The 17279-nt window shown below is 33.9% G+C and overlaps 3 protein-coding genes and 1 long non-coding RNA gene across 4 annotated transcripts; 2 read left to right on the forward strand and 2 right to left on the reverse strand.

Annotated features, from left to right (window-relative positions):
• Nucleotides 1–256: 256 nt before the first annotated feature.
• Nucleotides 257–2938, reverse strand: LOC123680831. The gene is made up of 2 exons (XM_045618951.1): nt 2682–2938; nt 257–888 (listed from the first exon to the last, which is right to left on the reverse strand). Exons 1-2 carry the CDS (start codon nt 2827–2829, stop codon nt 350–352), a joined length of 687 nt encoding a protein of 228 aa, XP_045474907.1. The 5' UTR covers nt 2830–2938; the 3' UTR covers nt 257–349.
• A 107-nt stretch (nt 2939–3045) lies between these two features.
• On the forward strand, nt 3046–4025 carry LOC123680836. Its single transcript, XR_006747574.1, has 2 exons — nt 3046–3305; nt 3797–4025. It is a non-coding gene; the product is annotated as an uncharacterized LOC123680836 (long non-coding RNA).
• Nucleotides 4026–5249: 1224 nt separating this feature from the next.
• Nucleotides 5250–15245, forward strand: LOC123688483 (tyrosine-protein kinase receptor torso-like). The gene is made up of 13 exons (XM_045627113.1): nt 5250–5604; nt 7202–7265; nt 7683–7852; nt 7921–8140; nt 8734–8828; nt 9091–9256; nt 9413–9588; nt 11579–11869; nt 13003–13177; nt 13436–13637; nt 13724–13874; nt 14341–14693; nt 14795–15245. The coding sequence occupies exons 1-13, from the start codon at nt 5467–5469 to the stop codon at nt 14919–14921; spliced, it is 2328 nt and encodes a 775-aa protein (XP_045483069.1). The 5' UTR covers nt 5250–5466; the 3' UTR covers nt 14922–15245.
• On the reverse strand, nt 15134–17275 carry LOC123688499 (activating signal cointegrator 1). The gene is made up of 8 exons (XM_045627114.1): nt 17111–17275; nt 16770–17059; nt 16577–16695; nt 16218–16499; nt 15930–16132; nt 15755–15876; nt 15478–15672; nt 15134–15330 (listed from the first exon to the last, which is right to left on the reverse strand). The coding sequence occupies exons 1-8, from the start codon at nt 17182–17184 to the stop codon at nt 15260–15262; spliced, it is 1356 nt and encodes a 451-aa protein (XP_045483070.1). The 5' UTR covers nt 17185–17275; the 3' UTR covers nt 15134–15259.
• Nucleotides 17276–17279: the final 4 nt, after the last annotated feature.

Here is a 17279-nt window from a genome sequence, read left to right on the forward strand (position 1 = left end):
TACCATGAAACGTTGATTCACCATGGGACATAAGAAGTGTGGAGAAACTCGCGAATTGAGTGAAATATCGTATCACTGATATGTTTTCATTTCCGCGCGCTTATTGTCAAATTTGATAGTTCATATTGGGGATAAAATTTGCTTACTGTAATTGACATATGCTCCCCCTATTTATGTTCATTACTCTGAAATAAAAGCCTAGCGACAAATTTTTATTATCCGATTTTTGGATTCTCATAACGAAACGTTAACTGTGAACTTCAATTCAAAGATTTATTATTGAAAAACTAAAACTAAAATTAACAACAATTCTGATAACTATGTACAACAGGCTTCTATTACAAACTTGTCAAGCATCTTCGTATTCGGACAATTCTGCTTTCATTATAATTTCAGCAACTTTAAATTTCACCATTGTTTGGCTTTTAGGTGGCAGCTTCTTAACACTAGCTGCGTAACCTTGAAATATCAAATCTATATCATTATATGTCTGTGCGGTATCGTATTGTTGTGTTGGAGAGGTTACAATTTGGTCCATTGAAGTAGAAGGCGATGTCACTACTTTTCTTCTTTTTCTTGTATACGTTTCGTTCCTATCATCGTTCCTGAATTCGCTCTTCACGAATTCCATGTTTATATCTTCATTTAACTCTCCGTTGAGTGATTGTTCTTCTCTGTTAACATCTTCAGGTGTTTTAGTTTCCTCCGAATTTGTGTTTGGCTCTGAGGCACATACCATGAAGGGTTGGAACCATTCCATTTCCTTTGCCCATGGCCAAGTTTTGTATCCTCTGGACCCTTTGGCAGTGAATCCTGACAAATTGTGTGCACGAAGGTACTTTGTGTAGCAGTCTCTTAAGCTTTTCCAACGTTTTTTCAATTCTTCTCCTGAAACACAAGCAAGATTTCTTGGAATGTTTGGTAAACTCACCAACTGAAGGAATAAAAGGATGATACAATGATTTAAACGATATCAAGTTATTGCACTGTTGAAAAATAGCGAGAACTAATAAAATACAAAATATATTTTATTTATGGAATACTAATGGTTCCAGAAAACTTCCTCGGATACGTATATTTGCCTTTTCCAATCAATCTAATGAATGGACTAGTTTAGTGATGTTGATAATACTATATTTGACACAATAGAATTCAAATATAGAGCAAAACTGATAAATCAGTGAAAAAATTTCGAAAATCCATCAATAAATGACTGAGAAATAGATTATTTAAATTTACGTATTTTAGCGCGGAACGTCTTTGGTCTGTGACGTCACGGCTCTTGCCTGTGATCGCTATACCATAAATTACGTTTAAATACTTAGCCACGCCAAGGCTCTCACGCCGTTTGTAGTTTTGTTTTTATGTCACCATAATGGAAGAAGGCTTCGTGAAAGGACAAAGTGACAATTTGCCTAAAATAGATATATTCGCAGTGATGGAGTTTTTTTCTTCGAATCCATCTTATGTCAGTGCAGAAATAAAAGGAGTTAAACTTTTCAAGTAAGTATCTACTTTTGAGTTTGCTTCATCATGGTTCAACTTATAACGATGATTTATTTAAAAAACGTTTCATAAACAGTTTGTAGTTGAGTACTGGTTGTTGAAGTCTATCAATGGCAAAACATATTTATGTGAGGAGTAGAGAAAAAAGTAATTTCTATGTATGTATATAGTAATTTATTTCAGCCATCGTGTAACGAACAAAACACGACACGAACGGCACAAGTGATTGTACACCAATGAATTCGTAAGCACTCTGCGAATACCAGTCGTCTAGTGTGTGACGTCACGACACTTACACGTACTATGAAATTATTCTTCCAAGCGCAACTTCAAAGTCCCATAAATTTTTCATTTCTAGAGATATTTCAATGATTCTTCCACATTTTTGTTTCAATTAACTTAAATTTTTAGAATTAATCCTCAACAAAAAAATGAACACTAGTCCATTCCACTTTCCAATCAATTTAATAAATTCCATGACCAATTTGCATATTTGCGACTGTATGTCTTCGACAATTACACGAATTCCATCGTTAAGGTCTTTTATCGATTGTAGAGCATTGGCATAAACCTTATCTTTCACGTGGCCCCAAAAAAAAAGTCTAAAGGTATTAAATCAAAAGATCGCGATGGCCAATTTTGATCACCTCTTCGAGAAATAACACTTCTTATGTTGAATGATCACTAAAAGCCTCAAGACCTAAATCTATGCAAAATAATGTGGATGTACCGGTGTACCCCTTTTTCTTTATATTCACTATTATATTTTTTTGTCAAATCGATGTACCCATGTCGTTCTCGGAATTTTAATCTATAAGGATGTCAACAAATGGATCAATTGTTTTTATATTGTCAAATAGCCTATTCTGTTAATTCATTAACTGAACTGAACAACAGCAATAATTTCGTGTATAAATTAATACCGTTATAACGACTAACGAGGTCGAAGAACACAATGGCTCAATCAAAAGTGCGCCTATTACCTATATCTTTCTGGTATTCCACCAAATGTAATAGATAAATAATTGATAGTAGATCACTTCGTGTTAGAAATATATGAAAATATACGATTCAAAACATACCTAAAGAAGAAAACTTTCAATTACAATTTGAACATAGAAGACACAAAAAATTGACATAAACGTCAAAAAAAAATTTTTTTTAATTACACTTACCGCCTTTGCCCTCCATATCCATTTCTTTCGCGATTTTTTCCCATAACTTATTCTTCAAACGTAAATTCTTGTAATCTGGATGCGTCGTGTTGAACATTACTTCGTGCTTTTTCACATGTTCTATCAGAAGTTCCGAAGAAATCGCCATATTGTTATGCAGCGATCGGCGATGAACGTAAAATGGAACGTCTGAACGCCAAGATCGAATATCGTGTTCCTAACGCTGCCAAGTTGTTGCTATCGCGTATCGTGTTCATAAATAGCCAGCTTGTAATACTATGGGTGCCATCTGGTGAGCAGCCGTTTAATTTCTCACTTTAATCAGATACTGGTTCTCATTATATTTGCATTGTTTCTCAAAGATCATTATTTATTGCATAATTCAGAAGATAAGAGCCACTTATTCAAACTGATTCATAAAAACATAATGATTAACTGAATACATGAAGAAAAATATTTCTGTGAATTGTCAATTAATTGAGGTTTCTGTGAATCGTTACTGTTATTGACACTGACAGGTCAAGATAACTAGTTACACGTATAGGTTGAGAACTTTGTTTTTGAGTGGATTATTGATATTTTCTACTAAATAAGCACTTAAGTAGTCCCCGAAATCTCGACAAAGTAAGTACTGATGTTTCTAGATTTCAATATCTTAAAGAAATCGAAGTAAAAAACATAATTTCGTTTAGGAATGTATACAAAGTATTACCCTTTGCATGCAATTCTTAATTCAGAATCAAAATTCCATATTCAATTCAACTCGCCTTGTTTCATAAAATCGACAAATGAATTTTATAATATCTTGCCGGGTTTGAATAAGTGAGGTTAAGAATTTAAAAATTGATCCAATATCCTGTGAATTTATTGCAACTTCCAAGTGTATGATAGAAATCACCCATGTTCTTGTTCATATACTTTTTATGTTATTAATTGGTAATTTTTCAATTAAATTTCCCCAAATTGAATACTCTTACGCGGCCTGCTATAGAAAACGACCTCTCGTATCAACTAGCAGAAGCTTTGTGTGTAGATCACTGTTCCACTCTAACTCACTAGTTCGTTCATAGATGGTTCCTGCCTATCGAATTTGAATTTTGCAATTTTTTTTTCAGGATGATTACCGATGTCCATTTGATCCTGTTCTCGAACGCCCTAGGAGTGGTACTCTTCCTTTTGGTCGTCCTTTACCATTACATTTCTGCCAACTACTCAAAATGATAACAAAAGAGTTTTTTTCATTAAGAAGTTGATTGAAATGAAGTTACAATGTAACTTGTTCATTTGTTATATACATAAGTGAAAAATGTAAATTATAATTTTTTATTATATTCTCAAATAACATGTCTGTGTTATTATTGAAGAAGCAATCAAAAAAATTGGAATCAAAAATCAATATGTAGTCAAGTCTATACTTTTAAAATAAGCAATTAAATGGAGAAATATATTCGTTTTGAACCACTTGGATATTCCAATGAATTGTAATATCGAAAACCCTGCAAATCTTACACATTATTTTCAGAGAGAATTTAGAGAAATCAAAGAAATAGAAATATCTAGAATTCATAACAAAAAAAACCTTGTGAAAAATATTTTGTATCACTGAAGCAATATCTATATGTTTTTGATTTCTGATATGGTTTTTCGAAAAATCAACTGAAAATTTCGTAATTCGTATTCTTAAGTATAAATACATTTTAATTATTTTCCAAAAAACAGAAAATTGATTGGGGAAGAGTCAAAATATTCAAATTTGTTCTGGTAAATATATTTTGTTATAAAATTAGGGCAAAAATTATGATGAAGAAAAGTTCGTAGAACCAAATTCATCAACTCAATTATTTGAATCGGAAAATTTTCAATCATATTTTATGGGTTGATTTTTTCACTTCCCTGCGATATTATACAGGGTTAGAACTATTTAGAGGAGCACTACAGGGATATCGAAAACCGTTAGAGTTACAGGGTGGGTTAAATAACAAAAAAGTTGAGTTATTTAGGGATTAGTGTATTGGTGTTAACAGATCCAAAATACATCCATATATTCCCGATATATCTCGAAAAAACTGAAAATCGAGATTTTATTTTATTCGGTATAACAACACACTCATTCCTAAATAACGCAATTTTTTTTATAATCTAAGCCACCCTGTCTTTCTAAAGATTTACGTTATCCCTGGCTCTCTTAATAGTTGTAACCCTGTATAATGAATAGTACACAAAAAAGTTTAAGCCCAAGGGTTCATTATTTGAAATAATAAAATGAAATGGTCAAACTTTTTCATTTTTTTTTTGTGTTTAGGTAAGTTTTGACCTTTTTCTCAGAATTTTCGAATGAATTTTTTCTCTAACATTTGTTACTTATGTTTGTCAATGGAAAGAGGATCATTATGAATGGTAAACCAATATATTTGCTAAGTCAAATTTCATAAACCCTAACCAACTTATTAAAGGTGACCATTGCGGACGCGACAACTCATTCACAATTTTGAATGCAATTTCAATAATTCGATTTCAGTAACGATAATCGAAGTAGTGGGGGGTTTTCCTACAGAACATGTGGCACCTTCAATTTAAATGCCCTGCAATACCTGAAGTGAAACATCGAAATGTCGCTATCTTTGTGGTAGAAACTTGTTAACAATTGTCAATTAGCAATTAGATGTTATTTAAAGTATATAGTGAAATTCCGATTTACGTTTGATAGTCATGAGTAACAAGTAAAATATGCAGTGAATTTCCTAGTAAATTTTGTAGTATTTCGAGTGATAGTGTCCATCAGTTTATGAATGAAAACAAGAGAATGAACTTCAAAATGAAGCTGATAGTGACTTCGATTTTTTTTGTTATTGTGTTTGTTTCGTGTGAAGATTTAAATGAGAAAATCAACGAAGCACTTTGTCAATTGGGATGCCACGAAAATGTAAGAATCTTTGAGATTTTGATTAATTTTCAGTTTTGAAAAACTTTCAGCGAACTTTCTTTACCATTTCAAAAAAAAGAATATCTAATAATATTATATATTCTTCTAATTATAAAATGCAGCAACAGAAATTATTGAATCAATCTCAAGCTGTGAGGTTTGAACTGAATTTTTTTGTCGAAATTGAAATAAAAATTATTGTGAAAAATTGGTAACTATTATTTAATATGAGAGTTTGAACTTAATGGTAGGAATATTTCATTCTCTATCACTCTGGAAGTTCATGTTTCAAATTGCAAGATTGTACGTTATATTTGTTTGATGTTTTTTTTTAAATTTATTCCTTGTATTTTAGTCTTTAAAATTCATGGATTAAGATCTTGAGCTTGAAGAATCAGATAATATAGCAAATTATTTTAAATCAAGCGTCATAGAATAGTTTTTCTGAAAATTTAGCGATTTTTTAATCGGAAATAATGAACCTCAATGGAATAAAAAATGTTGAGTCCAAAATTTCCTAAAATTATTTAGGAATTCAAGATTGTAACCAATCCTGAAGATTTCAAGGTTCTAGGTGTTTCCGTTCGAGAGTTATCGTGTTTACGGCTAAAAATTTGAAAATTACAGACATTGTGACAAAATAATGGAACGATTGATTCAGGGAACGAGCGCTCTTAAAAATCAGAAACTCTCTGATATTATCACATTCAATTTTGTGTATATAAAAAATAAAATAATGCTTCTTGCTCCTCCAAAGATTTTTCTGATAGAAATCAAAGATAGGTAGGAAAAAAAACGTGTCTATTCTTCTTTTTTTATGATGCCGACTCAATATATGTCTGCAACGGATAATTTGATTCGAAAAAGTTCGAAACAAATTCAAATATTATTCTTCAGACTTGCTCAAATGAGATTCGATATCGATTCTAGATTGTATTTACAAATTACTTGAGTTCAATGGTATTTATTAGAGCCAGTATTCAGTAGGACAACCTATGTTAATAAGGCTTGTTCTATTTTCATTTGGAACTCCCTATAATGTCTATCAATATGGCTGGCAAGCAGTGGAGTGTGTGCTCAGTATCTGGATAGGTGATCGCTTGCTATACATACTTAGGTAGGAGATAAAATTATGCATAACAATCAAAAATTCGTATGATAGTCAAAGATCTGCCAGTTTAATAATTACGTACAAAAAGCGTTAAAATACCCGTATAAAAGATGTTCTAAAAGTGCACTTCCAAATTGAATTGTGAAATATGTGTTTTTTTCTCATCTTGTATATAGTTCTACTAGAGATAAATAATGCATAGCCTTGTTGGTCGATTACAAACTGTCATAAGATTAAATTATACTGCCAGACTTGTTATGTTCGAAATAAATTTTTTGCGCGTTGATATTATTCAAATTTTACTCTATTTCGATTTAAATTTCAATTGTCTGCCTGATTCATGAATAAAACATCTTTTCTGGATTTTCTACATATGGTGCAAGAAGGAATAACTCGAGTAATTTTTTTCAAAAATGGAATTCTCTTCAGATTTTTTTGTTTGATCAGTCTATGAATTTTTTTGTCATTATTCTTTTATTTTTGTAGGTACCTCCTATGTGCTCTGCTTCCGAATTTTGTGAATGTAGTAATGAAACTTATTCAGAAGAAGGTGAGTATTCTATTTGTTGTTCATTACTATTATTTTTTTTTGTTTCTATAACTTTATCTACGACAATTAAACGTAGAGAAAGAGTAGAAGTTATTCCTCCGGAATAATAATAATTATATGCTTATAGTATGATACCTACTTCAGTAGCTACTTAGACTTGTAGTAATAAATAATATAATTATAAATATAATCTACTATATTATATTTTATTTTAAAATGTTTTGAAAATGGATTTTCATTGATTGTTGAATTGTTTCTCACGAACTTATAGCCGTATAATAACGAACAATATGGTATTTTCTTATTTTCCTCATAATTAATCTCTCAATTCGAGATAGTAGATTTTGCATATCCAATTGTTAAGACTGTTGAGAGAAGGCTAAAACATTAAATTTATGTTATGAAATCTAATTCCAGATTCTTTAGATTGGACTCCTGAAAATACCCACGAAAACCTCAATTTGAAATGTAAATCTCAAGATATGTTTCATGTAGAATGGAAAAATGAAAATGAATTTTCGAATAAGAGTAAAATTGCTTATTTTTTACACATATCTTACAACGAAAAAAACATTTTCACAGAAGTGGTAAGTAGTCAAACCAATGATGCTCCAACATCTTCGAATGAATTTATCAAGTGAATATATTTTTTCAGATTTTCTGTAATTATTACAGTATTTCAAAGGTTTCCCCTAATGAAACATACAAAGTAACTCTTTGGGCAGTGGATGGAACGAATGTTTCATTTTCGAATACTTTAACAGTTAAAACACCAGAAAAAGGAAGAATACCTCTGCCAGTTCCTAACGTAACCGTCAGTCTTATACCCAATGGTGCCAAGTATGAAGCTGAGATTGAATGGAGTCCTGCAGAAGGTAGCTATTCGAAAAAAAAAATTGAATTTTACAATGCAGATTCATTTTGAGGAATATTTTGAAGTCTCAAGCTGAAGATTTTCAATAAAAAGCTAACTAAAAATGTACAACTTGTCGGAATTGAACCTTTGACCGTCAGATCACAGGCTCAGCGCTTTAACTACTACTGTAATGCTGATAATATTAAACTTCCAAACTAATTGAGATAGAACATTGCGGTAAAAAATATTGTATTAATTATAATCATAGTACTACGCTATTGAAATGTCATAATCCCGTGTACTCAATTCATTCATTTATGAATTCTTCAAAATTGAATTACTTGATTTTTTCCTGAAAAAATCTAGGAGAGAAAAAAACATAAACTGAAATTTTAATTTTTTTCCTCGACGAATTAATCCAAATTTTTATTATTAAAAATAATAAATCAAAATCTAGTGTTGTAATTGAAATTTTTCAGAATGTAGGGGATCAAATTAAATGACATTGTATCTGAAAAATTATCCCATAAGATGAAACTTGTTATTCGGCAGAAAAACATGTTTCTGCTAATAGTTCAGTAGATACTTTTATTGATTCTTTTTTTATTTCAGATTTATCTTGTTATTATGAAATAGTTCTGTTTTGCATGCATTCTGGACATAGATTTAATCCAGCCCCAGCTCCTGAATACTTCGAATTAATTGATGTAAGTATGAAAACTCTACAAATTTTACAATTATTTAAATATCGCATTAATTGCAATACAAATTTAAATTCTGGAATTCACACCAATTAGTGCTATCACAAGAATTTTGGAAAAAATGGTCTGCAAGGACACAATTGGCATATGAATGAACGAGGGCCCATAAGCTCCTGACTTCAGCTATATACTTATCTCTTAATTTTTGTGATATAAATTCTTTCTCGCATATGAAGGATATTAAATCTAATTTGAAAATGTTTTTTAGGCATTGGATCTTTTCAAGCTCAATCTGAACGATTTGGAATTTGGGTATGACTATGCACTAACAATAAAAGCCCAATCGGCAGAATTTGAAGAGGAAAGTCGAAATAAAACTGTAGAGATTATTGTGCCAACATGTTTGGAAACTTACGAAAACCTAACAATATGTGGTAAGCGTCTAAGACAATAATAACCTATACGCAGAGAGAATATAAACAAAAAGAGTTAAAAAGATATTAAAATAATCGTCAAAAAAGTAGCATTCTTCGTTTTGTACTATTCATCTCTGGGATCTTGAGATTTAACACTTTTGGTTATGATTTTAGAGCCCCCACAGCCAGAAAACCTAACAATCGAAGAAATCCAGCTAGCACCTGCAATCTACGACATCCACATCAACTGGTCCAAACCCAGTCTGCTACCGGATTATTATGTGGCCAAATTGAGCATTCTAAACAAGAGTGTCGATACGAGCACTATGCCCACCCTGAACATGTCAGGGGTAAGTATAACAATAGCAGAATTAAACTCTCATCTAAATTTACTTTCCAAAAATGGTTAAACTCATTACGGCTGCACCAAGTGGAAACATCGTCTAGTAGGATAACATACGACATATCCAATGCAAAATATTATATGACAGATACGTAGCTTCTTCTTCTTTTAATGCCTCTTCTAGTTGGCATCAACCATAGCAAATTCATCCTTCTTTTGGTTTGAGTGAAGTATTTATTATTTCACTCTTCACTCGGCTCTGGAAACTACAACCAAATTGATCTTTTGTTGTCAACCCTACATATTCACACGATCCCAGGGAGGTCGTCAATGCTGTTAACGAAACCAACAACATTCTGAGGAGCCTTAGCTTTTACTTCGTCAGTATCCAGAACTGACTTTCCCATGTGAGTGGTTCTTAGGCCAGTCAGCCCATGACATGTGCACACTATGTGTTCGGCTGTTTCTACTTCCTTTCCACAGAGCCTGCAGATCTCATTGCTGACTTACCCATGCGATAAAGAGGTATTTGTACCGTCAGTGTCCTGTCAGCAGTCCCACCATTACCCGGAGCTCAGCTCGTGGTAGCTTCAGGAGCTTCCTGGTATAGGTTGGTGAAAGCACCACAAACTTCTTTGCCTGAACAAGACTCGGAGTATTTCTCCAGAGGGTTTTTCTATTGTCCCACTTCCATTGTTGGAACGCTGTCTTATATCTGTCTCTTCCAAGCTCACAGAAGGGCTCAGAACCATCAGGTTAACCTTGGTGCTCTTTTTGCAAGTTCAGCAGCTTTTTCGTTTCCTTCAATACCACAATGCCCCGGTTACCATAGTAGAGTTACTTTATCCCTTCTGGCCAGTTGGTTTATGGTATAACGGCACTCTCATGTCAATAGAGACCCCTGGCTGTATATTTCCAGGGATCTCAGCGTGACCTGGTGATGTTAATACGTGCCCCTTTGAGGTTTCTTTTGAGACACTCTTGGGCGCAAGCATAGTCAGCTAGTATCTCAGTTTTCAAGATAGAGCTCTTTTCCCAGGGATTCAGAGATCCTCGTTTTAGGCCCATATACCCCAATACCTATCCCTTTTTATGACTTTGATCTATCAGTATACCATATGAAGGACTCTTCATCCAAACGATTTACTAAGTTCATTGCACTGAAACGGTCCCCAAAGACCGTTTTAAAGAGTACTTTGAAATCGAATATAGTTTGAATCACATCCGAGGGTTTTTCCAAGAGATTTGAATCTAATTGATTCAATATTCCCATATGTCCAATCCAGTTTCTCGGACGGAGATTCCCATTGCGGGATATTCTTTTTGCTTCCAGCAAGCTACATTTCCTCACATGTAAGTATAAGGCAGGCAGATTAAGTATAACCTCAAGCGCAGCTGTAGGAGTTGTGTACAGCTCCAACTCCGAACTGGTGTGAACTTACGTTTGGACATTATTCATCTTAAATTCTTCATCCAAGAGTGTTGTCTTCTTCCTGGTCCTCGTTTTCCCTCAATTTTGCCCTTCATGATTGGCTGGAGCAATTGATACTGAGCATCTTTGAACACATGTCCAGAGTGAGCCGTTTTTCTACTTTTAATAGATGCTAATAGCTCTCTATCTGCCTACATTAACATGGTCTAGCACCCTCTCATTCCACACTCCATCTGGCCAAGAAATCTTGAGCATTCTGCGAAAAACTCACATTTCAAATCCAGGCTTCCATCCCACATAAAAAAGAGAATACGTATACCATTTGATGACATAGTTTCATTTCGAATAACTCTTCATTTTAGAAGCCACCAAACTCTATTCTTGATCTCATTTCGATGTCTGGTAATAGACCAGCATCCCAAGTAGTTGATTATTATCACTTGTTCTATACACTGGCCTTCTCTAGAACCATGTTGTCTGTTATATTATTAGTCGTTGAGATCACCATGACATTTATTATCTTTCTAGTTCAATTAATATACCGTATTCTCGTCCTCTCTTCTAGGAAGCCACAAGCGCCACCTTCAAGCACGTCGAGCTAACCTCCTACTACCAGGTCCACCTGCAGGCCTTCTCCAAAGCCGGCGGTAGTTTCACAGCGGTTCGGGACCGGCTCTCGATGCACCCCCTGAGGATACCCGCCATGCCGGACGAGAAATACCAAAATTTGAAAATTCTCCTGATCGTTCTTTTTTCTGTAGGATCCACTTCGGTGGTGATAGCTGTCCTGGTGCCTATGATACAGCGACGCTTCGGCCGGAACGTCTCCAAGTTCGACACCACAGCAGAGGACCAAGTGAGTCAAAGGTTAATCTAGATTTAGATTAGATTAGCTCCGTTCTCCGCAAAAGCGGAAGGTAATTATTATAACTACAACTTTTGGTGTTAAACATGGGTGTTAACAAGCATGAACTAGGGTTTATTTGGATCGAGCTGTATAACACAAAATCAAGTGGGCGAAGAATTGAGTACCAGTTCTCTAGTGACTCTCATGTGTTCTAGGAAATAAAGACATAAGTTCTCGAAAAAATCAAGTGCACGAAGAATCGAATACCAGTTCTCGAGACCATTCGATTATTATGTGTGGATCAATCTCTATTGCTTTTTGCTACTATTTTCGAAACCAAAGGAACAGTATCGTTTTCAATTCCATATAAGCGAGTGTTATGTTCGAGAAATAGAAATCTCGAGAACTCGTGTCTCCACCATTCGATTATTATGTCTTCTCGAGAACAAGACACGAGTACTCGAGAACTTCTATTTCTCGAGATCGATACAGATCCTTTGGTTTCGAAAACAGTAGCAAGAAGCAATATGGTACAAAGATTGATCCTAGAGTTCAGATCGATTTCGAAGTTCAGGTCTCAATATGTAAACCATATCGTTTCATTAAATTTTTTTTGACCAATTCGCACATTTGCAGCGGTATGTTCCCGATAACTTCACGAATTCCATATTCAATCGATTGTGAAGCATTGGCATAGATCTCATCTTTCACGGGGCCCCAAAATGAAAAAGGCTAAAGGTGATTCGAGAAATAACAAGGCCAAGAAATTTTTCTAGTAAAAATGCGATTGTTTAGTTTCTGGACACGGTAAAGTGTAAAAAGCAAAAATAAAAGAGGATATTTTTTTAATAAAATTAATCTTATAGTGGCAACTTTAACTCTCAAATCAAGTATGTAGAATGTGATTTGTAAATTGTGATTTCTTATTCGTTTTATGTTCTTTATGTTTGTCTGACGTCCATCGTCTGATTCTATATCAACTATTTTATTTGTCTTATTGTCTTCATCTTTGTTAATCTTTATCGGATTTCTTTATGAATTATTATTTTTGTTGTGTTCATTATTTTTCAATTTTTAGTTAAATGACTGTTGTCAATCATGTTTCATCCTGTTGATTGCTAAGTCCACTTCTTATTTTTCAGAGTTTTAGTCAAATAGACCAATACAGTTACCCTCCACAAGTCTTATATACGGCAGATAAATGGCATATCAATTTTGATGATGTTACTTTCAAAGCAGTTATAGGAGAAGGAGCTTTCGGTGTCGTGTGGCAGGCAAATATTGGCGAAAAAACAGTTGCATGTAAAATTTTAAAAGGTGAGAAAATATTAATTTATTTCAAGGAACATGCAAATGACCAATCTTTGGTGATGTGGTTTGCGAACTGTTAGTTACTTCGAAGAAAATATTAAGCATATATAGAAAAACAAAAATAATAACGTATAAATAAACACATAAAACTTATTTGAATATTAGTGTTTACTCGATAAAATTAGATTTTTTAAAATGAGATTATAAATTAAAAACAGATGTTTATCATCAAATCAATAAATTAATATTCATTTAATTATGCAGAAAACGCAAGTGCAGATGAAGTCCGTCAGCTCAATCAAGAAATAGACATAATGAAGCAAGTAGGACCTCACCCCAACATTGTTTCTATAATAGGGTACATCACCCGAAAAGTCCATAATGGTCCAATATTGGTAGTGGAATTTTGCCCAAAGGGCAGTCTTCTATCGTACTTGAGGGAGATCTACACTAATATCGAATATAGGTATGTCTAAAGAACGCACGCAAAAAATTCTATAACCTAGAATGATGGACTGTCGAGATCATTTTAATGAATAATTTCTTCTGTAGATTGAGAAGGATACAAATGGAGGAATCTGAACAAGGTCCCAACGATTTCACCAATCAATTGTATACGTTCGATTGGAAGCAGCTAAATGAAGAACTCACTCTCACCAAAACTGATATGATATCGTTCGGCAGGCAAATAGCTAGTGGAATGGTAAGAGCATCGCACATTTACATTTCTACTAAACTAAAATATCCGTCTTGCTCACTAAGAGAACATTACGGGACCACTAATAGACCCCTATGGCACTCCACTCGGCCAAACTCTTCTTTTGTTAACAAACCCCAAAGTGGAGCTCAGGGAATTGAAAAATGACGTGAAGTCAAGAGCTTTTGAAGGCTGCGTCAATTGCGCCCTTGGAGACCACCGAACTTGTATATATGTATATGTGGTCTCCAAATGCACAATTGGGTAATGAAGAATGAGGCTCAAAAGCTCCTGATTTCACATCATGCTGTTCTCAGTTTTTTATTCACATAAAAGCTCAACTCGAACAGATTATCAAGGGAATCATATTTTCCAATATATTGCGACGTTGCCACGTTCAAGGAAAATTAAAAATTTTGAGAATTTCTTGGATTTTATCGATTCCTCTACAAAATATGCGTTTCTTCTTCAGGAATACCTATCAAGCCAAAAAGTCCTGCACAGAGACTTGGCTGCAAGGAACATACTGATGATGGACGACAAAACCGTGAAAGTATCTGATTTTGGGCTTAGCCGTGACGTGTACATGGACAGCATCTACTGCAAGACAACCAATGGCAAGCTTCCTCTACGTTGGATGGCCTTGGAGTCCCTCACCCACCAGATCTACACCAGTCAAAGCGATGTTTGGTCCTTTGGGATTCTGATGTGGGAGATATCGTCCTTGGGGGCTATCCCCTATCCTGGAGTGGAAACGCAAGAATTACTTGCGATGTTGAACAGAGGAGAACGGATGGGAAAACCAGAGTTGTGTCCGGATGAACTGTAAGTGATCCGGGGTTCCCCATGGGTCGGGTTGAGGGCTGTTTGAATTCTTTCTATGTTTCGCAGCTAGCTCTTAAACATGATTTTGGTTTCTTTTTCAGGTATGCACTCATGATCAACTGCTGGAATGAATCGCCTAGTGATCGCCCAACTTTCACTTCATTGAAAGAAGCCTTCGAAAGAATGCTGTCAGAAGACATATTGTATTTGCAAATAGCCTTCAATTGAGGGTTTATAATTGAAGCTTCATTCGATTTCTCTGATCTCTTCTTAATTGTTTTTAGTCACATTTATGTCGTGATGTTATAGGAAATATAATGAATTAAATTTGAGAGAATCTCCAAAAACTGCCAGAATATGAAGTTACTCTGCCTATTTGATTATTTACATAAATAATCAACAGTTATAATATGACTTTGGATGTGAGTAATACACATTTGTCTTTTAAACCATTTATTCTTCATATTTTATATTAATAATTTATTTTTTACTTATTTAATGTATCGCCAAATTTTCATATACTGTATTATAAAAATAAACTTGATCCAACCACATCTTTTGTAAACTTATCCATCCATAAGATTAGCGAACCTCAAACACATTTTTGCACATTTGTGTAAATCTTTATCCAAAGGATCTGAAACAAGATCATTTTTACCATTGGAAATTAGATCACACCAAACAACATTATTATTTGACCCCCAAAAAACTTATAGGTTAAGTTAGGTTAGGTTTTGACACTGGCAAGACCACAATTGTTTCAAACTAGAATTTAAAAACTCACATATTTTATGTTGACCAACAATAGGATAAAATATTGGCAGAATTATTGGGTTCTCGCAGATTAAAACGAATGGACTTCCACTCTCTCCATTAGGATATTGTTTTCTGTAAACTTCTTGATTTAGGCAATCCTCTACTTCCACACATCCTAGTAGACAACTGGTAGGATAACTTGTTGGGAATTTCAAGCTAGGATCTGAGAAAAATTAATATTGAAGGTATATTTTCATGTCATTACAGGAACATGTATAAATTTTCGTTCTCATGAGAAATATTACCATTATAATACTGCCTGTAAAACTTCTCCACTTCGGAAACTTCCTCAGGTTCAGGTTTATGTGCTGCAGCAGCTATCCACAGAATTCCTCTGTGATTTGTTGGCCAATTCCTACCTTCATGTCTGCAAGGTAATATTGTATGATACTAAAGCAATAAAGTCTAAATCATGCTTACTTTTTCACACCAGCTATGAGTAAACTTGCATATGGCTGGTGCATACTCAAACATAACCCTTGGTCAAACCCTTCTGAGAATAGTTTAGTCCTAAAATTCAAATCGGGCATCAATGCATCTTCTTTCTCTAGGTCAGGTTCGATGCCAACTGGTTTAACGTGTCTCATTTTCAAAAGAATATTGATCATTTCTTCATGCAAATTCTACAAGAATAAAAAATTCAAATGAAGTTAAATTCAGCTATGTTATCACTAAAAGATGAGATTGCCTCAACAACTTATTACTTACTGCCACTGGTTTATACTCCGATGATTTTTGTAGATTTTTGAACAATTGTTCAACATTTTTCAAATGTTTTTTACAGTCCTCTAACATTTTCTTCCTCAGGCGTTCATCTTCTTCTGTGGATTCGATAACTCTACGTGTAGCAAAATCTATTGCGATAACCATTGATTTTTTCTTCTTTTCCTCTTCTCTTTTGATTTTGAAATAGTCGTTGTCATCATCATAAATTTTGTTTGCTTTAGGAGCAAAGTTTGGTGCTACTTCATTTCGACCTGATTCATTAATCTGTGAAGAATCAGAATAGGTTCAGTAAAAATAAATGACTTAGATCTCAGAATAGAAGATAAAAGATTTTAACCTACAGGATTCCCACAATAAAAACATGGTCCAGGACCTTCTTCTAAACAATGTATCCTTCCGCAATTGAGGCAATTGTTCATGAATCCATGAATTTGACCCTGACAAGTGCACTCAACTCTTCCTAAAATAACATAAAACAATAACCTAGAGAATCCTTCAAATAGAGCATGTTGATTCTAAAACATTAGTGTTCACCTCTTTTGATTTTTTCTTTTTCCTTGAATTGCTTTATGTCTTGGAATTTCTTCTTTCCTTTGAAAGCATTCTTATTTTTATTAGTTGTTGGTTGACTTGAGGCTTTGTCTTTTTGTTGCTTGTCTTCTCTAGGTTTAGAGTTTTCAGCTTTCGTTTTAACATTGCTCTTATTACCGAATAATAAATCACGGATGGCATTGTAAGCTCTCTGATGTGAACTATTTTGAAGATCCAAAATATCATGGGTGAAATCTTCAAAATCAGTCTCTGTTTTGATGCCCAACAAGTAACTGATGAAAACAACAGTTAAATTTTGAAGGATCTTAGAGGAAAAAACTTACTCCAATATATTTTCTTCTGGTTCATAAGTCAAAATGGTAGTGAGGTGCTTTTTAATTTGGTTTTTGTAGTCCATTTTTTATTTTCTCGTTGGAAATGCAATACAACATACAACTCCAGTGGTTTTCAGATTAACCTAAATTTTATTAATCAATCTGACATTCAAGAATC

This window comes from Harmonia axyridis, chromosome 1, assembly GCF_914767665.1.
Source record: "Harmonia axyridis chromosome 1, icHarAxyr1.1, whole genome shotgun sequence".
Taxonomy (NCBI): domain Eukaryota; kingdom Metazoa; phylum Arthropoda; class Insecta; order Coleoptera; family Coccinellidae; genus Harmonia; species Harmonia axyridis.